Source organism: Aquarana catesbeiana, linkage group LG01 (assembly GCF_042186555.1).
Source record: "Aquarana catesbeiana isolate 2022-GZ linkage group LG01, ASM4218655v1, whole genome shotgun sequence".
Lineage (NCBI taxonomy): Eukaryota > Metazoa > Chordata > Amphibia > Anura > Ranidae > Aquarana > Aquarana catesbeiana.
Genome location: NC_133324.1, coordinates 499,824,677 through 499,850,491, shown reverse-complemented (window position 1 = coordinate 499,850,491; position 25,815 = coordinate 499,824,677). Strand labels below are relative to the sequence as shown.

The window sequence follows — 25,815 nt, the reverse complement described above, 5'->3', positions numbered from 1 at the left end:
GTTGAACTGGTACCACAACATATCCAAAGCTGGGGCGAGATACGGGGCCCCAAACCCAGTTCGGAAAATGTCATTCTCTGCTGCAGAAAAGTGCTTGACATTTTCTGAACCGATTTTTGGGGCCCTGTATCTCAGGGACACTTGGTGCTAGAAACCCCAGCTATGGATATTTTATGGTGCTAGTTCCACTGGGTTTGCACACCAAATTTGGGGTTCCTAACACTAAGTGGCCCCAAGATACGGGGCCCCATATTCGGTCAACTGTGTCCATCTGCAGCAATGTAATTTCGGGACCCTTTGGGTTCAGAGACCCCAAATTTTGGCTGCAGCTATGGGGCATCTAGGAACCCTTAACTACCGAGTTTGAAGTTCGGGGGACCTATGGCTGCAAATGGGCACAGTGAGGCTGCAAATGGGCATTGTTGATCCTCTTTTCCACTTACAGTAGCTGTGCATTTCTCACCCTCGTCTTATACTCGGGTCACTAAGTTTTTCCCATTTTTTTGTGGTAAATTAAGGCCTCGACTTATACTCGGAACGACTTGTACTCGAGTATATACCGTAAGCTCACACCTGCTACTGCAGTACAAAATGCTGACCTAGTTAATAGTCCACTGTTGAGAGCATGTTTTATGTAATACCCATATTTGGGGTGTAACATGAAACCTGGTAACGTTCCCGCTGTTGCGCTGCATTAGCACATACACTAATTTGTGTTAAGGCAGTCAATTGGAATGGGCAGCCCAATGCACCTAAAATGTACGTGCTGCATTTTCAGCAGTGCAAAGCACATTAGTGCCTTGCTGTGCTGCAACTTGAGCACAGTGAGAAGATGCATTGGAGTGTGATTCAGACTAAGTGGCGCAATGTTACTTTCAACAGAACTTAAGTACAATACTGGGAGATGTGCACTTGTCAATAATTCATAGCTGCTTCCTTTTGAAGGGTAACTGTACTCAATGCAAGTACATAAAAGTAATAGGTTACAGTGAAGGTTTTTTTTTTAGAAATGTTTGACCTGTTGGGGTCTTTGTGGTGTCTGTGTGCTAATGATGGCAGCACATTAATTCAAGGTAATTCAAGGACATGGTGTCTACCCCCTGTTTTCAGGGTGTGCAGCCTAGTAAAGATGCCTCCCTGGTAGTGGGTTATGGTGACACAATCATACATGGCCTGCAAACCAATTCACAAAAATCATTGTTCACAGCCATTTCTAAAACAACCTATGCTGTAAATGAGAAATGTTATATTATATTCACACTATATGCAGGCAGTAAAACTGCCAGAAATGTATTCAAAAGTTGCAGTTTAAATGGTGAACTGGTGATTTATTTTCCCATATCTGCTCATATGCTCTTGCATGACTGCTGTTATTATTTTTCAGGCCAAATATGATACTAACCAGGAAGCAAAAAAGCAATTACTTCCTATTGCTTCTGGAGAGATTCAAGGCTTGGATCACCACCATGAACATCCAGAAAAGCTCCAGAATGGCATTGCTGCTTTCGCTCCTGGAAGAGACTATCAGTATAGTCGGACAAATATACTGACTGATCATTTTCAGTATAGTCGACAGAACCACCCAAATGCACACAATCGATACGATGTTTGAAGCATCATCCTATGACGTTCCCCCTACTCCACTTGCTTCACATCACACTTCATCAAGAAAAGGCCAAACATTGCATACCTTTACTGATCATTGGTTACAGTATGATTTGTTGCTTGTCCATTGGAAGCAAAGATGCATGGTAGGCTTACCCAGATGCAGTGTAGGGCATGATCAAAGCTTTCTTTTTGTTCAGCCCCTAATTCTTCTGCATCTAGACTATAAGATGTGTGGCAGTATAGGATTTTAGACTTAATTGCGCCACCTTCAGCTCCTTTTGGTTGTGCATTTCCTCTATCCCCACATTCTCAGAAGTATTGGATCCCTCAGGCTGCTGCATGCAAATGAGTCTTCAGCCTTTCTAAGAGCACTATCTTCTGTCTTGCCTACTCCTGGAAAACGCACACTGCAATATGCACATAACCCATAAGAAATGGGCCAGTGTTTGGACTATAAAAATGTACATTTGGAATGAAAGGTGGTTATGATAACCCTACATTTTATTCACATGAATCTGGTTATTATGGAAGGCATCCAGATCTTGGTGTAACAAATCGTTTCTGTGCAGTTATCTGAAAAAGGTTTTGCCTTTTTAATCTGTTACTAGCTACATTTTCCAGTAAAATGTAGAAATTGCCAGGTTTTACACTTCCCCTTCTTTTTTTTTTTTTTTTTTTTCCCAGTACCCATTATATCAGTTTTGCATAATATTTCTATATGTTGTAAATGTAGACTAGCACAGGTTTTGCATTTTTTTAAGCGGTAGTAAACCGCGGCCTTTACAACAAACAAAAACCTGCAAGACAATGGGATAATGTGCTAGTATGTGTCGCATACTAGCACGTTATAAAATGCTTACCTTAGAACAAAGCCCTCCAGCAGTGCACTGTTGCTGCTGACAGGGCTTCCATCTTCACATGGTTTTTCCCTCCAGGTTCGTGTGCTCAGGCCGGTCTAACTGGTCGAGCCACGATGACTTCACAGGCCGCTGTACCGAGCTCTGAAGGAACAGCACGGGTATGCCGTCCCTTCAGAGCGCATGCGAAGGTGACGCCACAGGCTGCATGCAGTGTGAATATCTCCAAACCTGTGCAAGTTTAGGAGACATTCACTGTACCTACAGGTAAGCCTTATTATGAGCCTACCTGTAGGTATATGTTAAAAACCCTTTACTTCCCCTTTAAGACTGCAGAAAAGGTCCACAGGAGGTTCTGTAATGAAGGCAGCACAGTTATGTGACCAATTCTATGTTGATTTTAATGGTTCTACATTAAAATTGTTCTTCCTTGTATTAGGTTTGTCTTTGTGGCATTGGGGAACAGTTATAATAACTTGTATTAACTGTGTAGACAGCCCCTGTGCGTGGAGCATGTGCACCGCTTTTTTAAAGCTGCTTTTGGAGGTAAAATGTTATAAGCTGCTGTGTAGCAGCTCATATAGTTACTCTGCAGTGTACATTATGTACCCCGCACATGCACCCACTATATTTGTAGCATGCTTACTGTCAAAGGCCCATCTTTATAATCTGATGTCTGGTTTTTGAAAGTCAACCAAGCAAAGAAACTTCTAAAAGTATAGCCAATTTTTCCTTTATATACTGTATATTCTTGTGCGTTAGGATTTCCAGAGATAGCATTGTGCAGCTATATGCACATAGTTCTGGTAAAGGTAAAGCAGGTATTGGCATGTATTTTTAACAATGCATGACATAATCTTTAAACACCCTCAGGGATGTTAATGGTAAATCTTAATCATTTGTTGTCCATAACGCCCAAAAGGAAAACATTCTTCAAGTGAACTTTAGCAAATAGAGGCAAGCCCTTTTTTAATATGCAAAGAACCTTTTAATGGTTACCTGTGTAACATTTGTTCGTTATCTTATGTTTATAGATCAAGTATGTTTTAAAAAGAGACAATATATAAGGGATGACATTGATTGGAAATGTTTAAGCTGCACAATGAGATGAGGGTGGTTAGTGTGGTGGTAAAAACTACTATAGCTTTAGCTAGTTATGCTGAAAAACTGACCATGTCCATCATAGAGGGAAACAGGAATTCAGAAATGTTTGGGTTGTGCCACTGCATACAAGAGATTGGGACACTGTAAGAGAATTTATAAGCCAGTCCTCGTATAAATATTCTATCCAGCATGCTTTTTTTTTTTTTTTTTTTTTTTTTTTTTTTTTTTTTTCGCTAGGCTCCTAGGAGGCTGGATGCCTTTTCTTCTAAATTTTAAGCTAACCCTTCCTAATTTAGGTGCGTTTTTTTTTTTTTTGTTTTTTTTCTTTCTGAGATTTCAGTCAAGATTCCTGCACATCTGCCTGAGCTGATCTCTATATAGCTACTATCCAGATCAGCATTTTCCCATTACTTGTTCATGCTAGTAGTTGGCTGGGCATGTGGAGCATGCTTAGAATTTGACCTTTGAGCACTGAACTCTACATTGAAGTGCTTTACATTTCTGTACTGCCTTAGTTATCTATGGAGAGATTTCTGGGTCCAGAGCCATTGCACAGCCCCAGGTGTGACCCGGAATCTGAAGACTTGGGCCAGTTGGCCTGAAGCACTAGGAGTTACCCCACTGTTTCGGGGGCTTGTGTACTTCCAGACGGGTCCTTGGGTAGTCTGCCTCCCTGTCATTTGGGTGCTCAGGACACCCCTTTGAGCCCAATGGCTAACGTGTGTGTGTGTGTTGCATCTCCTTGAGCAGCTTCTCATCTCCCTCTATGTTACTGCACTCAGCAGTGTCTTCCCAGGTCTGCCACATCCTGGCACTTCCTGTTTCTGTGCAGGTCAGAACATGGTTTATGAAGTTTCCCATTTGAAATTTCACTGCTGTATTCAGGAAAGGTTTGCACCCCAAAATGCTACTGTGTCCCTTGCAGTTGTTGGTACCTCTCAGCTTACTTCCTTCATAAGGTATGGGGACCCCTCGACTTGCCAGGTCAAATAGCATCAGATCTTACTGCTCCCTTCCTTATCAAGCACATGGCCACTCAGTGTTCTTAGAAGGCACCTGCTATTTTTTTTATGACATTGGCCCTTTTATCCAACCTAGTGCTCATCTCTGGCACCACCATTGTGCAGTACTTGGAAAACCCATCATAAAAAAAAAAAGGATAGTCTTATGAATTCTTGCAATCAGAAGTCTTCATCAGAGCCTGATACCTGTAAGCTCCTGCCAGATGAGAATTTGCAGGTGTCTGGTGTTGGTAACTCCTACTTGCCATCAACTTCCCTTAGTTGGCCACACCAACTTCACAGCTGAAATACCTTGGTTGTTACCTTAGGAGCCTATTTGGCTATTCTTTGAAATATTATACATTGAGGATTTCCACTTTTCCTTTGGTATCTCATGATATGGGTTGTCTGGCAGGGCAAACTCATTCCTGTCCTGTGACCTTCCTTCCCTAGCTGGTCTCCTGTGTAATTGTCTTGTCCATGCTAATCTTGGGGGACTTCTTTTTTGTGGGATTTCGACCCTTGGCTCAATTTTTGTTGACCTTGTTACGTTATGATCTGATTTTCAGAAAAAATCCTTGTTCCGCCTGTTGGTAGTGATTTTAGTCACAGCTTCCTGTTGGTGTAGGCCCATTGTTCTTTCCAGGGCACCTATTCCCCTTTGTGATTCCTTTTGTCATGGTCTGAGCATCAGGTTTATTCTCTGTATCCTACCAAGGTGGTTGTCAGCCTCCCTTGGTTTGCAGGGGACTTCATTTTTATCTGGTCCAGATTCAGGTATTTGTCATGTGTTCCCAGTTCCCTCTTGGTTCTGTCAGTGGCTTTTGCCCACTCAGCTGAACTGCTTCAGAGCATCCCACCTTTTTTTGTGTCTGAACAAAATAGGATTTTTGTGCTTACCCTAAAATCTATTGCTTTGAATGCATTAAGTGACACTTTGTTTTTTACTGACCTTGTATACCGCTTGCTTGACAAACCAAGGCAAGCTAAGTAATGGAGGAGTTTTATGGAGCTGGCTTATAACTTTTTCTGTTTTCTAGTGTCTCGACCTCATGTAGCTGGCAGTATAGCTTAACTGTTTATCAATTCCTGTGTCCCTCACGAGACTTGAAGAAACGGGTTGTATGGTATGTACAAAAATCATATTTTGATGTCCAAGGTTTCAAAACTGAAAACAGTGTCTTAGAAGCTTTCCTAATTTTAACAGGGATCACTAAAGATAAACTGACTTCCTGGACTTCCTGGAGGGCAAATAGATGTGTGTATGTATTTTTACCTCCCACATTTATATTGAGTTTCTTTATTTTCTGCCTTTAGCTGCTGTTTTTCACTTTACATTGGGATATTTCTTATCTCATGATAAGAGGAGACTGACACTTGATTCTGACAAAAGGAAACCACAGAAGAGGAACTTTAGCAGAGGTTGACTCAATGTATCATTAAGGTCTTGTTTGCATGCTCCTCAGCCTGTAAACACTAGTTTTGTACAGGAAGCATTTACCAAACATTTGCAAAATATTCAGCCAGCTTTTAGCAGCGTTTGCACAGCTTCATGTACATTCTAGACGGCTAGCAAGCAGGTAGACTGGATACTGCAGCCTCTCCTCCCCTGCACTCTGCCAGCCTAAGGTTCTCTGACATTGCAACTGATGCAGGGTCCATAGTGCTGCACTGGACATAAGGATGCTGGGGAACAATCCACCATCGGAGCATGGGGGAGCAGAGGATCCATTTTAAGTGAAATGCTTTTACCATCCCCTAGACATAAACTAGCAGTGAACTCTGCAGTGCGGTTGCAGCCCCAATGCAAGGAAGGAGTTTTAGTCTTTCAGGCGTTGGGTTTAAATTGTTTAAAATTCTGTTTCTGTGGGTAGGTTCTTTATGCTTAGTTTTACTTGCTTATATCATTGTGGAGCACTTTCAAAATGAGTCATGTGATAAACTAGCCAGTACTTTTTCAAAGAACAAATGACAAATGGTGAATCTGGTGCTGTGGTGGTGTTGAGCTAACTCTTATGGTGTTCACACACCCGGCAATTGTAAATGCAAAAACAAATGAATAGATGAAGGCTGCTTACCACAGAAATGTTAAACTGTTTCTGGTAGTCTGTTTAGATGTTTTTGTGATTTAAACTGTGTGAAGTGACCAGAATTGAGATAAATGTGTACACTGTTATGCTTATTTGTGTGAATACCATTGTGTGACTACTTCAGTGACTTGATGGGGATAGACCAGTATTTGCTAAGGATTCATTTCACTTTGCCATGTCCCAATATCACCCCCTTCTTCCTATCCCTTTCTCTGAATGAATGGAGATTCCTTTCTTCTTTTTAATGCAGAAATCAGCTTTGAGCACTGCTGAGTGAATATATAAGGGTACATGGAGAGTGGCACAATTTCAGGTTCCAGTAACCTGTAAACTCAACTTTTTGTTTTTGTTGGACCGGATATCCCATATCTTGACAATCAGGGATGACTGGCTGATGAAAAAATGTGACATCCCCCTTTAAAAGCACATTACAGTACCCTAATGTAAAGAAGTCCTGATCTAGATACAGAAAAGAAAATGATGGCCCTTGCTCCTAAATGTATGCATGTGTGGAAAGTGCAGTGCAATAGCTCTAACATATATATATATATATATATATATATATATATATATATATATATATATATATATATATATATATATATATATATATATATATATATATATATATATATATATAAAAGTAGCTCTGTTAAATGTATATTATGTAAGATAATTTCCCAAAGCTTTGTTTTAGAACATTGTTGTCTAATAGCACCTCAGATCACTTTTTCTTCATAACCCTTCTCATCAGAAGTACCTGAATGGAGCTGTTCTAGAACATTTTTCTTTTCTCATTTGTGCATATTTTAGTTTTATTTATTTTAGGGGGGTTCGCTAAGCTAGACCTCAACAAGAGCGTTGAGTTTATTCAAATTTAGAACTCCTTCAAACTGACATGTAGCAGATTTTTTTTTTTTTTTTCAAAATCCTATAACAATTTGGGTAAACCTGGGTTTATTAGTAATAATAGAGATTATATATATATATATATAATTATAATTTTTTTTTTTTTTTTTAATAATTTTGAACAAGGTCTAATAGTCTGAGAGATCAGGAGCTTGAATGTGGTAATCCGTTGTATTTTATTGTGTATTTATGTTTAAATTGCATATCGGCATGAATAACCATGTACAGTATGTTTGTCAGAGTGGCTATCCAGTTAACAGATTTGAAAATATTCTTGTCACTTTTTCTCATCCATTACATCTTTTTCTTCTGTTTGGTGGGCATCCAACTACAGTTTGGATTAGACTATTAATCTGTCTTACTGTTAAAGTGTAATCAAGTCTAGTTTTGCATAATTATGTCTTGTATATTACATACACAGAGCTTAGAAACTGTCTAGAAAAAAATAGAGAAAGATGACATCAGATTGGTTCCTTTTTGCATCCTGTACTTTGACCTTATATTTGAAGGTTTACATGCAAATCGGAACTAGTTAAGGGATAAGTTCACCTTTTTTTGTAACATGTTACACCCATATTCAGGGTGTAACATGTTACAGATGCAGAAGCCCCCACACCCCCTAGATTCCCTGTTTTGACAGTGAGTCAGGGATCTTTTCCTCCCGCTTGCTGTTGCAATCTAACGCTGTCATACGGGGCTTCGCCTGGCCACGTCATTGATTCATAGTGTTTTGTGAATGTGAAAGCTACAATTACAGGCAGCCTTTGCGGCTCTTGGCTTGTAGTTCTTAATGAACTACCAGAGCACTGTTGAGCCTGATTAGTCGCACCCCATTTGGTACAAATGGAACCCTTTCAGTAGGAGCCACTCAAGTGGCTCCAACTTAGAAAAAGGTTTCTCTACTACTTTGGGGCAGAAGCCGTTTATGCGGGGTGGCTTCAGAATCGGACGACTTTGAAGCCACTGCTGTGTGAACCATCACTCTAGGTAGTTTGTCTTCCTGTAAGAATGTATCTGCCTGCTCTCATCAGAAGTACGGGTAGAGAGCTACACAGTCTGCAGGATTGTGGCATTACACCCACAATCTGCTGACTTTTACAAGGGTCCTAACAAAAAATAAAATGCATATTTTTTTTACCTGCAAAAAAAGTGCATTTATTAATTTTTTTGGAAAGATTAACTTATCCTTTAACCATCTGGGACATGTGATCGTTTTATCCATGATTTCTAAGAATTGGTGGAGAAGAGCAAAATGTTTGTTTTTTTTTTTTTTTTTTTTTTTTAATAGTATATTTGTGCAATAGTATAATACATCCATGTTTTTAAATAGTGTGGGTAACCCTCATTTAAACTGTTTTGGAAAAAGTTCTATGGAATATATGTAGTTGCAATGCAGCTGCCAGCTTTGTATCATCATAACTTTGTGCTGGTTGCCTTTGTAGAATGTGAGAAGCTTTGACACCGGGCAACATAATTATGTTTTTGGTAGAAGTTTGCAGGTGCAATGTAGATTCTGTACCTGGGAAGCATTTTACGGATAAGGCAAGTTGTGGCTGCAAATAATTTGTATACCTGATGCAATATATTCTTGGTATCCTATATGTAAATTATATTCATGGACTGCACTGCAGTATGGGTATTCTTTCTTTGCAATTCATTGTACAGGTCAGTCAATTTCATTTGTACTTCCAATCAGTATGTTGTATAGCTTCTGAAAGTTTGTATTCATACATAGAAGTTATGCATTATATATATATATATATATATATATATATGTTAAAAGTGACAGTAATGCCAGTGATGCACATGTGTAAATTTTTGTATATGTGTATATATACACACAATGTGTGTGCGTGTGGCTCGGGTACAGCCTGTATTATGAATCAAAAATTTTAAGATTGTACAGACAGATGCCCTTTGCACTTCATTTGGGACTATGTAATTTGCCTCCCTCTATACGGAGCCTGCCCCATACATTTTGTTGAATATAATTGTGCATCATGTTTATATGATGTCATTAAAGTAAGATTTTATATATGGTAGTTTTTTTTTTTTTTTTGTTTTTTTTTTATTTTGGATAAAATGGGGAAGGGTACAAACATCCATCCTTCTAACTTCCTTTTTTTTTTTGGTTTCCTGCTATGGAGTTTTCCCCTAATTTCCTATCTAAAGCTAATCAGACTGTACAATCTGATTGTAAAATTTCCTTGATATGCCATCAACTATGCAAAGCCAGGACCCGCCTAATTAGATACAATTTGAATGAATTGTTTTGGTAAATCTAAAACACTGTACAGCCTTAGACGTACCAGTAAGGAGGAGAATTCTGGTCAAAGTAATAGGAATTTCAGCTTGGACAGTTGTCACTAGAACTCCTAGCTCTAAAATGTAGGCCTTTCTTTTACTTTTTGTTTCCTCACAATAGACACTAGACAGAAATGGGCTGAATCTGCCTTCTAACCCTTCCCCATCCTATCCAAAACTTGGGAAAGAAATGCTTACACATAGGGTCTATTTTATAAAGCAGTGAATGGGGCTTTCAACACACATTCTCTCTGATGTTGAATCAATCACTGCCATTTAAAACTCAATGGACCTGGAGGATTCAAACCTCAGAACGTTTGCTGATTGTCAGATTTACTGCTTTTATACATATTCCCTAACTGGAAAAAATGGTGAAGTTGGGTGAGTGCTTTTAAAGTGACTTTATTGCTTGGGGATAAAACCTGAAGTTTAAGCACCTTGTAAAAGAAGATAATTAATACTTGTCATTCTGGCCTATGGCAATACCAATCTTTGCTTTGTTGCAGGAAAATGCTCACTAGTGGTATCAGATTTTGTGGGTGTCAGAAGCCATGTCCCTCACTGCAGGGGCAAGTATTCAGTGTTCACCTCTACTGTGGATGAAAATGTGGAAGTATTTCATGCTAGCCCACCTCTGGGTAAAAACAATAGTGTGTTGAACTGTGTCATATCACTCTAAATCAATGCAGCCTAAAACAGTGTAATTGTTGGTTGTAGTGAGTTTTTCAGAATCATGGAATTATCTAAACTACTATCAATACCAATATCATATAGTTCTGTGCTACACATCATTTAATGATGTGAAATCCCTGCAAATATTCCATTTTTTTTTTTTTTTTTTTTTTTTTTTTTTTTTTCCATGGTGGTGAAATTTACTGTTAAGACCTTACCTGCAGGTAATTTATGCATGTTTGCTTTCGTCCAGTCACTACCTTCCTTGTATAGCTCTCCCTCCTTTTTGCCCCTTTATCAAGTAAAAACACTGGCTTTATTTGAAGAATGATATTTATTGGCAGAGTGTATATAATAAAAGCGCTACTGTTTATGTATATACAATAATTGTCTCATTCTTAAAAGAATGAAGCCTTTTAGTGAACATTTTGTGTTTTGCAATGAGATTTTTAATCTCGTACTGTATACATTTTTTTAATTACATTATAATTTGGGGGTAAATGGGACTAGATGATTTCTCTTTATGTACTGTGAATTTGTCTCATTTTTGTCTGAGTTGTATCCTTACAACAAAAAAAATAAAAGAACAATAAAAGACGTTTATTTAAAACTTCTCCTGCAGTCTTTTTCAATACTGTCTCCAGGGCATCGTTCAGCAAATGGAATAGGAGTTGTCATGGTTGCGCATCATGATCTGGTCTGTGTGGCTCTATGGCTTAAGGGCCCTGACTCTGCAGGACCTTTGAAATATGCTGGGAAGGAAGTAGCTAATTGGGACCATTAACGTGATTGTAAAGGCAGAAGGTTTTTTATCTTGATGCATTAAGATAAAAACCACCTGTGTGCAGCAGCCCCCCTAATACTTACCTGCGCCCCGTCTCGATCCAGCGTTGTTGCCGGAGGCAGACAATTACCGACAACATCAGATTAGTTACAAACATTGTCCAAGATGCTAACCTCCACTCTCGTCCCCTTTATTTACTCAGCCTTGACATCCACAGGGCCTTTGACAGTGTCAATTGGTCTTATCTAAATCATCTTTTACCCAAATTTGGCATATCAGAAAAATTTATACATGGCTTTAATTAGAGCTGCGCATCTTCACTCACCTCACGATTCGATTCGATTACGATTATCCCATCCACGATTCGATTCGATGCGATTCCGCGATGCATCACGATGCATCACGATTAATACCCAAGTGCCCGTGGTTTTCAACTTTTCCTCAAAAAATTAATTCAAGCAGTCAGAAATTGAAGAAATATTAAATATATTTATTTGTATCTGCTATTTAAACAAATTACACCAAGTTCCCTGCTTATAGCAAAGTCTAAACATGAACAGTGCAGCAGACAACAACAGTATTTATTTAAAAGAGTACTGTGACATCAAACTGTTGTGTATAATACATACATACAGTGCTGGCCTGGAGCAGTAGTTTACATTTTAATATTTTCTTTTATGAAAAAGTAAACTATAACTTGTAAACAGTAACACCTACATCTATATAACACAGAGCACTTCCAGTTATTGACTGGCAAACATCACAGTGAACCTGTAACAGTCACACACTGTGTTGCAGAACTTCCTGGTTCACAGTGATAATGGTTTGCCAATACCACCACCACCACCAGCGCCAGTGAGTCAACACAGATGGCTAGATCGGCGTTATAAGCTCTCGGAGTTGTGTCACCCAGTCACTTTACAGAAAATGTTACCTGCACTCTACCACTATACACCTGTAACTGAAGCCAAGCCAAGCCACCATTAGAGGAAGTCTGAAAATCCTTGACAGAATAAATTGTCAACTAAATCTAAAAACTTTGGACAAATCTTTAAGGGGTCACAAATATACAGTTACACACCACAATACCAAAAAACACACACATCACTGAATCATAATGGTAAAGGGCAGGCCATAGGTCAGGCGCCGGCAATGGCACAGGCACAGTCAGACATGACGTCAGGTAGGTTTGTGTTTTTGTTTGTGTGTGTATTTGTGTGATCCAATAAGGATTTACTCCAGGTTTTAAGATTTAATTTATTCTTTCAAAGATTTGCCTTCCTCTGGTGGCTTGGCGGGCATCAGTTGTCTGGAATTAAATACAATTTTAGAATTTTATTTGGCTGAGGGTTGAGTTGACCCCCCAAACATTGACATTTGACAATATAACATCAAGTGTGAAAATTCGATGGACACATTCATTTTTGAAGATTGTGTCCGACACAATCTTCAAAAATAAACCATTTATCTCCATCTCCCCCCAGTGCTAGCAAAGCTTGTTGTCACTCAAGTCGTCACTCAGTCACTTTACAGAAAACGTTACCTGCACTCTACCACGATACACCTGTAACTGAAGCCAAGCCAAGTCACCATTAGAGGAAGCCCAAAAATCCTTGACAGAATAAATTATCAATTGAAGCTTAAAACCTTGAGTTAAACCGTTATGGGATCAGAAATATGCACACACAATACCAACAAAAAACACACACGTGACGTCACGTCAGTTGTGAATCATGAGAAAGGGCAGGCCACTGTGTGAACAACGCAGGCAAGTGGCACAGTCAGTCAGCCACTCATCAGGTCGGTGTGTGATTTTTCTTTTGTGTGTGTATATTTGTGTGATCCAATAAAGATTTACTCCCAAGTTTTAAGATTCAATTTATTCTTTCAAGGATTTGCCTTCCTCTGGTGGCTTGGCGGGCGTCAGTTGTCTGGAATTAAATACAGAATTGATTTGGTTGAACGTTAAACCCCTAGAAACAGACAGGCAGTCACAGAGCATGACAGACACACTGTGACATTGAACACGCCACAGTCACACGACATGACGACACTAGTATAAAAATTCAAAATGGACAGTTGGACACACAATAGAAAACCATTCTCCATCTCCTCCAGTGCTAGAAAAGCTATAACAAATATAATATTTATATGACATACATAGTATACTGAGTACTCCATGTTCAGTTCACTGTGATGATCATTGATTGTTTGCAATTGCCAGTGCCACGGCCACCTGCAGGCCTGCTGCCACCAAGTCAGTCAAAAACAGTGTGACTGTGACTGCGTTGAGTTGACGCTAGACTAGACTAGAGTGGCATAACTGGCGTTATAAGGTCTTGTTGACAATGACATAGGGAATAGATAGGAGGGACTCTGGTGGGAAAAAAAGAAAAAGGGATGTAGAGATGAAGGGGAATGGTGGGGACTGGGGAGAGGGGGAAGGTTGTAGAAGGGGGTGGGGGGGAGAGAGGGGTATGGCATTGGTATTTGGTAGGGGAGGGAAAGGGGACGGGGGGAAAAGGGGAAGGGAAAAGGGGAAAAGGGAAAGAGACAGAGAGAAAGAGAGACAGAAAGAGACAGAGAGAAAGAAAGAGACAGAGAGAAAGAAAGAGACAGAGAGAAAGAAAGAGACAGAGAAAGAAAGAGACAGAGAGAAAGAAAGACAGAAAGAGACAGAGACAGAAAGAGACAGACAGAAAGAGACAGACAGAAAGAGACAGACAGAAAGAGACAGACAGAAAGAGACAGAGAGAAAGAAAGAGACAGAGAGAAAGAAAGAGAGAGAAAGAAAGAGAGAGAAAGAAAGAGAGAGAAAGAAAGAGACAGAGAGAAAGAAAGAGACAGAGAGAAAGAGAGAGACAGAGAGAAAGAGAGAGACAGAGAGAAAGAGAGAGACAGAGAGAAAGAGAGACAGAGAGAAAGAGAGACCGAGAGAAAGAGAGACCGAGAGAAAGAGAGACCGAGAGAAAGAGAGACAGAGAGAAAGAAAGAGACAGAGAGAAAGAAAGAGACAGAGAGAAAGAAAGAGACCGAGAGAAAGAGAGACAGAAAGAGACAGAGAGAAAGAAAGAGAGAGACAGAGAGAAAGAAAGAGAGAGACAGAGAGAGAAAGAGAGGGAGAGGGAGAGAGAAAGAAAGAGAGAGAGAGAGAAAGAGAGAGAAAGAAAGAAAGAGAGGGAGAGAGGAGAGAAGTTCTCCTCCTTTCATTCTCTCTCTCCATCTTTCCTTCTCTCTGAGAAGGAAAGAAAGAGGGAGAGAGAAAGAAGGAAGGAAAGAGGGAGAGAGAAAGAAGGAAGGAAAGAGGGAGCGAGAAAGAAGGAAGGAAAGAGGGAGCGAGAAAGAAGGAAGGAAAGAGGGAAAGGGGAAGAGGGAAAGGGGGAAAGGGGAAGAGGGAAAGGGGAAGAGGGAAAGGGGAAGAAGGCCTTAAAGGGAAAGAGTAGGGGGAGAGGGAAGGAGAGTAGAGGGACTAGGGGAGAGGGCGAGACTGGGAGGGGAGACAGAGACTGGGCTGAGGCTTGGTTGGCAATTGGCATCAGTTGTTTGGAACTTTTAGTATTTGGCTGAGGGTTAAAGTAACCCCTACTTTGTCAAAAAAAGATTTAATTTTTTTTTTTTTTTTTAATCTTCAAAAATCAAAATCTCAGTGGCAAACACTGACAGTGCTGTGCTATTAACAAAATATATAAAGTTAATAACACTGGTGTGTGGTCACTCAGTGGTGTGGCAGACTAACAGTGGGCTAGGCAAGGGCAGTGGCTGTGGCACTGGCAGACACAACAGTACATCAGCACTTCCTGGATAAAAAAAATGGGTCACTGCAAAGCGCAAGCGCCAAGCAATGCTGCTCAGGATTTGGGAATGTGTAGATTTTTCTGTAAGAACACTAGTTGATCCACATGCTCTGGTTTGAGTGCGCTTCTTTTTGCAGTTACCACATCTCCTGCAGTGGAGAAAACCCGCTCTGCAGACACGCTTGTGCCTGGGATACACAAGTATTGCTTTGACAGCTGGGAAAGGAGGGGAAATATGACCTCATGCTCACACCACCAGTTCAAAGGGTCCTCAGTGAGAGGCAGAGGTGGGGCTTTACAATATTTTTCCATTTCCTCTTCAGCCTTGGCATAGGGGGTCTTAGGTTCTATTGTACCTTCAGTGTCAGTGAAAGACTGTCCCAGCAAACTCATGAGCAGCGATCTGGCCTTTCTTTTGGGAGGAGATGGAGAATGGTTGTCCTCGACGGGTGAACTTTCTTCTTCTTCCAGAGTTTCTTTTCTTCTTGGCAGTGGCACTTGATCCTCCTCCTCATGTGTCCTCCTAGATGTAATCTGTGTTTGAACATAAAAGAATAGGAAAAAAAAATAAATAAAACACATTGTCAATTGCCTATGATTCTGATGGGGTGATGAAAAAGCACAGGAAACGGACGGTGCAGTTCCTGCACCGCATCAGACTCAGAAGCGTGGCTTACACTATGTAGCAAGCTGTAGCTAGCTACTAGTTACAGTTCGTTTCAAGAAATATGATAAAATTCAAATCAATTGAATTACCTCCAAGGATGCAGCCTCCTCAGTCACTCCTTTGTATATCTCCAATCTCTCCTCCTCTGTGAGGATAAAAGGCAGTCCCTTAAAGCGAGGATCCAGTGCAGAGGCTGTATGTAGGATCTTCTTCTCTGCCTCACTGCTGTACCTCTTCTGAAGATCTGTTCTGATGGCATTCTTGATCTCATGGATCATGGGTGTGTCTCCCATGGTGTCTGTCATGCTCTGGAGGAGTTGTGCATTTAGAGGGGCAATGAGAGAAACTGTTGGATTGCGCTCTTCTGACATCAGCATGGTTGCATCCTTCATTGGCTTTAATGCACGCACAGCATCCTCTGCATTTGACACATCTGTTTCATTGAGAGTGCAGAGATCGGACTCTCCTCTTCTGACTTCTGGAGACAGCAAGGTGGCACAGACTGCAGGTTGTTGTTCTAAGAACCTCTCGACCATGTCATATGCGCTGTTCCATCTTGTTGGCACATCAGTTATCAGCTTATGATTCTTCAGGCCAAGACATTTCTGTTTCTCTTTTAGACAGTGGCTTGCTCTAGTGCTGCGGTGAAAGAATGTGGATATCCGTCGCACTCTGCCAAGAAGCCTGGAGAGTGTGGCCACTTTCAGCGCTCGCTGGGATGCAAGGTTTAGTGTATGGGCGAAGCATTTCACATGGGGAAATTTGCCAACTTGAGCTGCAACAATCATGTTTGACGCGTTGTCGGTCACAAGCACTACAGATTTATCGGACAGTTGCCATTCTTCCACAACACGAGACAGTAGCTCTGCCAGATGAGCACCTGTGTGAGACTCATAAATGGCTCTCGTTTGCAGCACATGCGACAAGATCTTCCACTCCTTAACGTAATGTGCTGTTATTGTAACATAAGACTCTGTCGTGACTGAAGTCCATGAATCACACGTTATTGCGACTCGACTTGCTTGGCTCATTGACGCAATTATCTGAGCTTTAGTTTCGTGGTAGAGTGCAGGTATAACATTTTCTGTAAAGTGACTTCGTGATGGGATCTTGTAACGCGGCTCTATCGTCTTCAACAGGTAGCGAAACCCAGTGTTCTCCACAACAGAGTAAGGGCGAAGGTCCTTAGCTATGAAAGCTGCCACAGCTTTTGTTATTCTCTTCCCCTTTTCAGAGTTGGGCGGCAAAGTTGAGAGTATTGCATCAATTCTTGGCTGAGCTCGGTCTATTGACTTGGCGGCATTGGTGGTGGTGGTGGTGGCAGGTGTTAGCATCTCTGAGTGAAAACGGCTAGCGTGGTTTCTCATATTAGTAGTATTCCCTAGATATTTAATTTTTGTGTGACAGGCTTTACACACGGTGTATGACTTGTCCAATTCAAGCTTCCCATTTGTTTGTTCATGTTCATAAAAGCCAAAATGTGCCCAGATGTTTGCGTTTAAAAAGCTAGGTGCATTTTTTATCTCTCGGTCTTTTTGGTCTCCTTCTGCCATTTTTTTTTACTAGTCTAGCAGCAGTAGCATGCCATGTAATTGTTGTGACAGGGGTGATGACGAGAATGTTGTCTACTACAAACTCTGTCAGTAAGTATTAAAAGAAGAAGAAGAAAAAAAAAAAAAGTGATTAAACCTAAAGCCTGCCACGAGATCATCACCATAAAAGTGTAACAAGTGTATGTAATTGTATTTGATAATGTTAAACAAATAGTTGCTACAAAATCCTTATTCTACCCCACACGCCGTCACTAGCTACTCGCATCGCAGTCGCACTTAGTTGCTTGTAGTTGCTATCATGCTACTAGTAGTAGTACTAGTAACTATCTTCTATGTGTTAAAAATGTGCCCTGATCTTATCTGTGATCTGTGCTGCTAGCCGGCCGCCATGGTCAGACATCAACTGGCACTGCACTAGTCAGTCATTGGTCAATGGTCATTGAACACGTCACAAACAGCTACAAACAACATATGTCTTGTCCCTGCCCCGCCAAAATCCCCCCCCCCCCAAATGACAATGTATGCCATTTCATTATTTCTAGTTTTATGTATTCATTGTCTTAGTGAATGATTCACATCACAACTTCATTAGTTATCTTGTTTGTTTGTATTATTACGGTTTTGCAGCAACATGTGTGGGGCATTGATGAGCAAAACCATACATCATACAAAAGGTATCAATAAAGATGTGATCAATCACTAAGACAAGACATTGGACATTCAATAGATTACAGATAGGCCTACATAAAATAAACCATAATTAATTAAATGGCATTGGCAATGGCATTGGTCATGGTCACTTAAGCTCACTTTCTTTAACCCTTTCATGACTAAGCATATTTCTCTGACATTTGGTGTTTTTTAAGTTAAAATCCATATTTTTTGATAGAACATTACTTAGAAAACCTCCAAACATTATATATATTTTTTAGCAGAGAATCTAGAGAATAAAATGGCGATTGTTGCAATATTTTATGTCACACTATATTTAATTTATTGTGCAGCGGTCTTTTAAATGCAACTTTTCTGGGAAAAAAAAAATACTTTCATGAATTTAAAAAAAACGAAACAGCAAAGCTTAAGTTAGCCTAAATTTTTTGTTATAATGTGAAATATGATATCACGCTGAGTAAATAAATACCAAACATGTCATGCTTTAAAATTGCGCACACTCGTAGAATGGTGACAAGTCACAATGCGGTACCTAATAATCTCTAAAGGCGACACTTTAAAAAAAAATAATGGTTACCACCACAGGTTAGAGTTACAGAGGAGGTCTACTGGTCTAGTGCTAGAATTATGATTATTGCTCTCGCGCTGACGATCCCAGCGATACCACATGTGATTTGAGCCGGGTGCAACTTGCCGAGTCAACTTCAAGTTCATATGCGCTTTCTTTGCTGCTGGGCGCTTTTAAAATTATTATTTCTTTTTTCTTATGCATTTAATTTAAGAGGCTAGGGGATGTCATTGTCCACTTCCAGTCCACTCCCGAGTCCCGCTCCTCCAGAATAACAACCAAGCGGCTTTTAGCCACTTTGGTTGTTATCCATGGGAAAGCCGACGGCCCGGCGGTGGCGCCCGCAGTAAAAAACGGTACCACTACCGGAGGGATGATGCCTGCACTGCAGCAGTGCAGCTGTGGGCATCATCCCGGACGGTATAACCCCCTAAAGCCGAGGCCGCAAATGCGTCCGCTCGGCGCAAAGGGGTTAATGTTTAGGAATACAGAATGGCAACTGGCAAGGCAAGCACCCTCATTATTAATATTTTATTATTTACATTTTACATTAATAAATTTGGCATTTGCATTTTTTTTACAATGACAGACAGTCCACACAATGCATTGCATCAGAGATACAGAGAGTTACCTACCTGTGATGATGATTGATGATGGGTCTCTCTCTCCTCCTTTCCTACTGCTGCGCTGCCTGCGACTGCAAGTGGGGACTGGAGTCTGAGGAGTGGACAGGACAGGACATAATGACAAGTTAGTTTAGTGAGTGTACTTCTTCATTAATTTCATAGTGTGCTTGTGATAGTGACACTGACATCATGACATGACAGGACACAGTCAGTTACCTACCTGATTAATGATGATGGTACTATAACTGCTGAGAAGTGGCAGACAATGTGGCACTGTGTCTGTCTGTCTGTCTGTCTCTGACGACTAGTGTCTGGCACTCACTGGCACTGCTGATCTCCTCTCCTCTCCTGCTGCTGCTGCCTGGACTCAGAGTGAGGACAGGAGGACACACACACTAGGACAAAATCAGTGCGGCCTGGTGGTGGCTAATGGCGGCTAGCTCGGGTCTCCCAGTCCTGTGTCCTGTCTGTGCGTGTCCCCTGAGTGGTGAACGAGGCCGGTCTCCCTCTCCCCCTGTAACAGTACAGCCTGCTGCTCAGCTTTCCACTACTTCACTGACAGTCTGACACTCACTGACACTGTGTGGCGGAGTTCGGGACTCGGAGGAGGTCGGACACGCGTCTCTTCTCTCTCCTCTCTCTGAGCTGCGACACAGGCGGGTGACGTCAGCGGGAGGCGGGAGGACGGAGGAAACGGCGCGAAAGCTTCGGCTGCTTTCGGCTCCACTCGGAACGGCGCGAAAGCTACGGCTGCTTTCGGAGCCAGGGCGGCACGGCGCGACGATGACGTCATCCTTAATAATCGATGCCTTAACGCTACCGCATCGATGCCGCATCGTGGGGGGTCGAATGCCGATGCATCGATTCGGCGATTAATTTCAACAGCCCTAGCTTTAATGCACTATATCACCTCCCCCAAACCAGAATTAAAATCCCTGGAAGTAATTCCGAATTCTTCCCCCTCAGTAGAGGCACTAGACAAGGCTGTCCACTTTCCCCCCTCCTTTTTGCTCTAGCCATAGAACCCCTTGCAATTGCTATTAGGAATAACCACAACATTAAAGGATATCAAAAAGAATCACATCACTTTAAACTTAGTCTATATGCAGACGATGCCCACTATTTTTAACAAACCCTCTAGATTCGATCCCTAATCTCCTCTCTGAACTTCAATCATTCTACAAACTATCTGGTCTTTACATCAGTACTAACAAATGTTCTATATTACCAGTTAATTGTCCCTCTAGCTTACTATCCCTTCTGGAAAAAAAATTTAAATTCCTATGGTCCCAGTACTCCTTCAAATATCTCGGTATTTTCATCACAGCCTCTCATAACTTACTATACAAAACTAACTACCCTCCCCTTTTTTCCCATATAAGCTCATTAATCAAAACCTGGTCGTCCTATCACATTTCCTTCCTTGGAAGGATCTGTGCATTTAAGATGACCATTCTCCCTAAATTACTATATTATTTTAGGACCCTTCCTATTAATGTACCCAAAACAAAACTTGAATCTCTTCAACGCAAAATAAATAAATTCATATGGAATAATAAAAAACCCAGATGCAGTTACTCCCTAATGTATAGAACTCAACACAGTGGTGGTTTGGGACGCCCCAACCTCTGGCTATATTATTTAGCAGCCAGACTGATTCAGCTGGCTCAATGGTTCTCTCCTGCTACTAATATTTCCTGGCTAATCTTTGAGACCTCTTCTATACTCCCTCTAAACCTCAAAGGTGTCCTATGGGCTAATCTAAAATCAAATCACGCTTTAATTAAACATAACACGATTATTTCCCACCTTATCCAATTATGGAATAGAATCAAAGATAACTTTAAACTTATATCAGACCCCCCCCCAACCTCATTCCTGGGTGACCTCAGATTCCCCCGGGCATTTATAGACAACTCTCTCTTTAACTTGTGGATAGAAAATAATCTCACTTCATTAAAGTCTCTTACACTAAATATGAATTTCTCTTCCTTTGCCTCATTGCAATCTAGATTTGAACTCCCCCAATACAACCTTATCCGAAACTTCTTCTACACTAATTACTCCCTTTATCTCAACCCACCATACACGTTATTTGAACATATCTGCATCTCTACTAAAGATAAGGGTCTGATCTCTCAAGTATATAATTATCTCAATAACCTTCACCAACCTGAAAAATCTGGTCCCATGATTCGATGGGAGACAGAAATCGGTTGCTCGTTCCCCATCGAATCTTGGTCTAAAATGACCAAAAACCTTCGCAAAAGCAACTGTGCTGCTGCATTCAGAGAATCCCCCCTTAAACTTTTTATTAGATGGTATATGACACCAGTCAAAATTCATTCCTTCTATCCCACGACATCCCCTGACTGTTTCAGGGGCTGTCCCATAGAAGGCAACTACATCCACATTTTCTGGAGCTGCAAACATCTGGAGCCAATATGGAACGCAGTTATTAGAAAATTAGCAAAGCACTTAAAAAAAAAAATTTTCCTCTCACCACAAATCTGCCACCTCTACGCATTGGTTCCGGATGTTCCCCTTCCAGGTAACAGACTAATCCACTCTCTAATTAGCTCTGTTCAATGAATGATAGCTTTTAACTGGAAGTCACATAATCTTTCTTGGTCCCAGGTTGAATCTAGAATGGAAATTCTCAGACTCAGAGAGAGTCCATCATACTATTTCTGATAGCATGCATATCTATAATGACAAATGGCTATTTTGGTCCTCACATGATGATGCACTTTAATGTCCATGTACTAGGCCTTTTTACTCTACTTCTCATGAGATGCCCATACCCCCCGGACTTCTCCCTTACCTACCACACCAATGTACTGTATATTACGATACTATATTCTATACCTATGTAATATTTGTGATAACTCTTTATTCTGTACAAATCTCATGGCACCTGTGTACATGTTTTATTCTTTGTCTTCCAAATAAAATCTTTTGTAAACAAAAAAAATAAATAAAAAGGCTGCCTCAATTACTCAAAAATCCCCCCCCCCCCTCTCCTCCAGGTGCACTAACACAAAGCAATGGGCAAGCCTTCAGAAAATATAATGAATCAGAATAGAAATGGTGATTTGCTGTGACATTAAGAGCAGAACCCCATTCTGTAAGCAACGATCAGGTGTGCCAGAGCATGGCTGTCACAGGGTAATATTTGAATGACCTGCGGTTATTGACTGAAGAAACTTGTAGGACTTCAGATATTGCCCTGAATCAAACAGCTGCTGCTTGATTGAACAAAATTCACTCTAGAAATGTTGAAAAAAAATGTGAAAAAAAAAAAAGCTTGAGAGCAGCATCAATCCTCCTCAGGATGCTAAGCCAAACTGAATATGCTTGGCAGTGGTGGGGTGTTGTCTAATATAGAACTAGCTTATAGAGAGCTTGGCCCCTTTTATTTTTACTTATCCATCCTGCTGTAGATGACAGTATAACCCATAATGTTGAGTCTATAAATTCTGTTTTCCCTCAATGGGCACATTTTCAGGTAATGCTAGCTGAAAGGCACCAGTATGTGGACAACTTTTCTCTAGCTATCCGTGTCTTTTCAATCTTTGTTTATTTCAAAAGCAAGAAAATAAAGAATATAACAGAGAAATGTCGTTCTTTACAGTATAACATCACATAAATTATAGAGTAATGAGGTGTACCTTAACCATGCATATACAGGAATGATCATTCTGACATGCATCCTTCGGTGAATTACTGGTATATCACATTGTACATAGAGATCTTTGATATAAGAGAAGAATAACACGCGGGTGGGAACCAACCTATATTAAACCTTGTGATTTCGCGTGTTAGTGTTATCTGAAGGCTTCTCAACAAATTAGAATGCTGTAGGGATCATGTATTCACCTATTATTATAGATATTCAAATCATTTAACTATTCTGGGTATATGATCTTTAGTTATATGCATGAGTGATTGGTTCAGTACTTAATGAAGGGGAAACAGAGAGAAAGTTGGAAATGAGATCGTGTGTAGAAGTAAGGGATGGTACCTGAAGTGTTAGGCACCCCAGCATGGCTAATCGGTGGGTGAGGGTGAGATATCTATGACCCATAAGGAGAAGTCATCAGAGTAGCGAAACATCGACCACGATGCCCAGGTGGTGGAAAACTGTTCCTCCTTCCCCGCTTCCTGCGCCAACAGACGTTCCAGATCTCTTATCTGATCCACTTTGACAGCCCATTCTCCCAAGGAAGGCACATCTGCCGTTTTCCAATTTCGGGGGATCACTGTCCTAACTGCTGCCAGAAAATGGCGCAGTACATCTTTTTTAATCGACTTGAGGGGACCCGGGAGCATAGATAGTAGGGCTATCTCTGGTGTGGGCTTAATTGATGTCGCCATCAGCCTGCTGTATAGATCAAATACCTTTTGCCATAGTTTCCAGATTGGAGGGCAAGCCCACCAGATGTGAAGCATTGACCCGCTAGAGGACAAGCATCTCCAACAAATGTCTGTCGTGTTTAAACTAATAATCACTGGACATCTGTACCACCTCGTTAATAACTTAAACCCTTTTTCTTGGGTCTTAGTTGCCAGGGAAATCCTATGCGTTAGGATAAAGCTTTTTTGCCAATCAGTGGGGGAGATGGAGTGTTGCAGCTCAGTTTCCCATTTCTGTGTATATGTTGGGAGGTCAGGTGCAGATACGTTCAGTAGTAGGGAATATAACAGTGATACTACATGTGTTGGCGGGTCCAGTTGTAGGAGTAGCTCGTCAAAGTCTGATGGGTCATCTAGGATCTCTAAGGTGGAGGAGAAAGTGCATATGTATGACATTATTTGACCCCTTTGTAGCCACATTGTTGAGGGCCCTATGTCCATCCGAGGGGGTATGTCCGTTCTCAAAGATGGGTCAGCGCGTAAAACCTGTGCTAAACGTCTATGGCTATCCCTATTCCAGGGTCCAAATCTCAACTTATTTGCTGCTGGAGGGAAGGCCGGAGTCCCAAAGAGAGGGGTCATTGGGCCCTGGAGTTTAGACCGTTTACTCGCTGAGATCAGGCGGTCCCAAATCTGGAGAGTTTGACGAGTAAGAGCAGTAAAAAGTATGCCGTCTCCACGCTGAGCCGTAGGGGTCCACGGCAGGGCGCAAAGATCAACCTCATTAAGATATTTCACTAACTGAACCCAAAGTTTGGAGGAAGAGTGATGGAACCAATCCACTATACGCACGAGTACCGCTGCCTTATGGTATGTAGAGGCATCTGGGACCCCCGCACCCCCCCTGCCCTTCGGGAGAATCATTGTCATATTTTATCCTGGGGCGATGTCCCTGCCATATGAATTTAGAAAAGATCTGGCGAAGCCTTTTGAAGAACGAGGTGGGGATATGGATAGGGATGGTCTGGAAAAGGTATAGGAATCGAGGGAGAACATCCATTTTCAAGACATTCACCCTACCCAACCAGGAGAGCAGTTTAGAGGCATATGTGGCCAGATCCGCTTGAGTTCTAAGAAGTAAAGGGGTGAAGTTGCTGGAGAATAGTTGAGATGCGACTATTGGAATATGGATTCCTAGATAACGAATAGATGTGGAGCTTGTCTTGAAAGGGAAGGAAGACGTGAGCTGTTGGAGAGCCGCTGCTGGGAGTGAAATGTTGAGGATTTCCGACTTATTAAGATTAACTTTAAAGTTACTAACCTCTCCATACCTCTGAAACTCCTGCATAATGGAGGGTAGGGAAACTTGCGTTTGGGTTACAAATATGAGTAGGTCATCAGCAAATAGAGCAATTTTAGTGTGTAGGGGGCCTATACTAACACCATGAATAGCCGGATTTTTTCTAAGGGCAATGGCTAGATGTTCCATGACAATCACATAAAGAATGGGGGATAAGTGGCACCCCTGCCGCGTTCCATTGTGTATAGTAAATTTTGGAGATAGGGAACCGTTTAGTCTAATCCTAGCGGAGGGAGATGTGTAGAGGGACATTATTCTGGAAATCATGTTTTGGCCTAGACCTAGTTGTTGCAATGATAGGCGGAGAAATTGCCAGTCGACATGGTCGAAGGCCTTTTCCGCATCGACTGTGAGAAGGCACAATGGGATATTGTGAGCCCGAGCATAATCCGCAATGAGAAGTGTTTTCAGGGTGTTATCTCGCGCCTCTCTTCCACTCACAAAGCCAACCTGATCTAGGTGTATTAAGCAGGGTAACAATGGTTGCAACCTATTAGCTAGCACTTTCGCATACACCTTTAGATCTACTCCTATTAGCGAAATAGGTCGGTAATTAGCACAAACAGTCAGGTCTTTGGTTTGGGGATGAGGGTGATATGTGCCTCTAGAGTTTGTGGCGGGAACACTGATCGCTCAGAGATGGAGTTAAATACTTTTGTTAAGAAGGGAGTAAGGAGGGGAGCAAATTGTAGAATTTTGGAGTAAAGCCATCAGGACCCAGGCTTTTACCAGATGGGGTAGAAGCGATGGCGCGGGCAACCTCGTCTTCCAAAATCGGGGCCTCAAGGTCCTCTATCGTTTCGTTGTCTAGAGTGGGTAGTGCAGTTTGCGCAATGTAGGAGGTTTGTGTTTCCGCTGCTGTAAAGGGAGATTCAGTGGGGCTTGCTGTA

General features: G+C 41.3%; 2 protein-coding genes across 2 annotated transcripts in view; one reads left to right on the top strand and one right to left on the bottom strand.

Moving 5' to 3' along the window:
• SLC35E1 (solute carrier family 35 member E1) overlaps positions 1-7,198 on the top strand; it is a 49,383-nt gene extending 42,185 nt beyond the window's left edge. Inside the window, exon 6 of the mRNA XM_073592777.1 lies at positions 1,385-7,198. Coding sequence (XP_073448878.1) covers positions 1,385-1,612 — 228 coding nt within the window. The 3' untranslated portion in view covers positions 1,613-7,198. The remainder of the gene's footprint in view (positions 1-1,384) is intronic.
• Positions 7,199-15,177: 7,979 nt separating this feature from the next.
• On the bottom strand, positions 15,178-17,343 carry LOC141125517 (E3 SUMO-protein ligase ZBED1-like). The gene is made up of 2 exons (XM_073612308.1): positions 15,880-17,343; positions 15,178-15,657 (listed from the first exon to the last, which is right to left on the bottom strand). The coding sequence occupies exons 1-2, from the start codon at positions 17,341-17,343 to the stop codon at positions 15,178-15,180; spliced, it is 1,944 nt and encodes a 647-aa protein (XP_073468409.1).
• Positions 17,344-25,815: the final 8,472 nt, after the last annotated feature.

Coding starts and splice junctions, on each gene's coding strand:
- LOC141125517 (XM_073612308.1), bottom strand. CDS start 17,343: ATGGCAGAAGGAGACCAAAAAGACCGAGAGATAAAAAATGCACCTAGC. Junction 15,658..15,879: donor AGGAGGCTGCATCCTTGGAG/GTAATTCAATTG, acceptor GTTCAAACACAG/ATTACATCTAGGAGGACACA.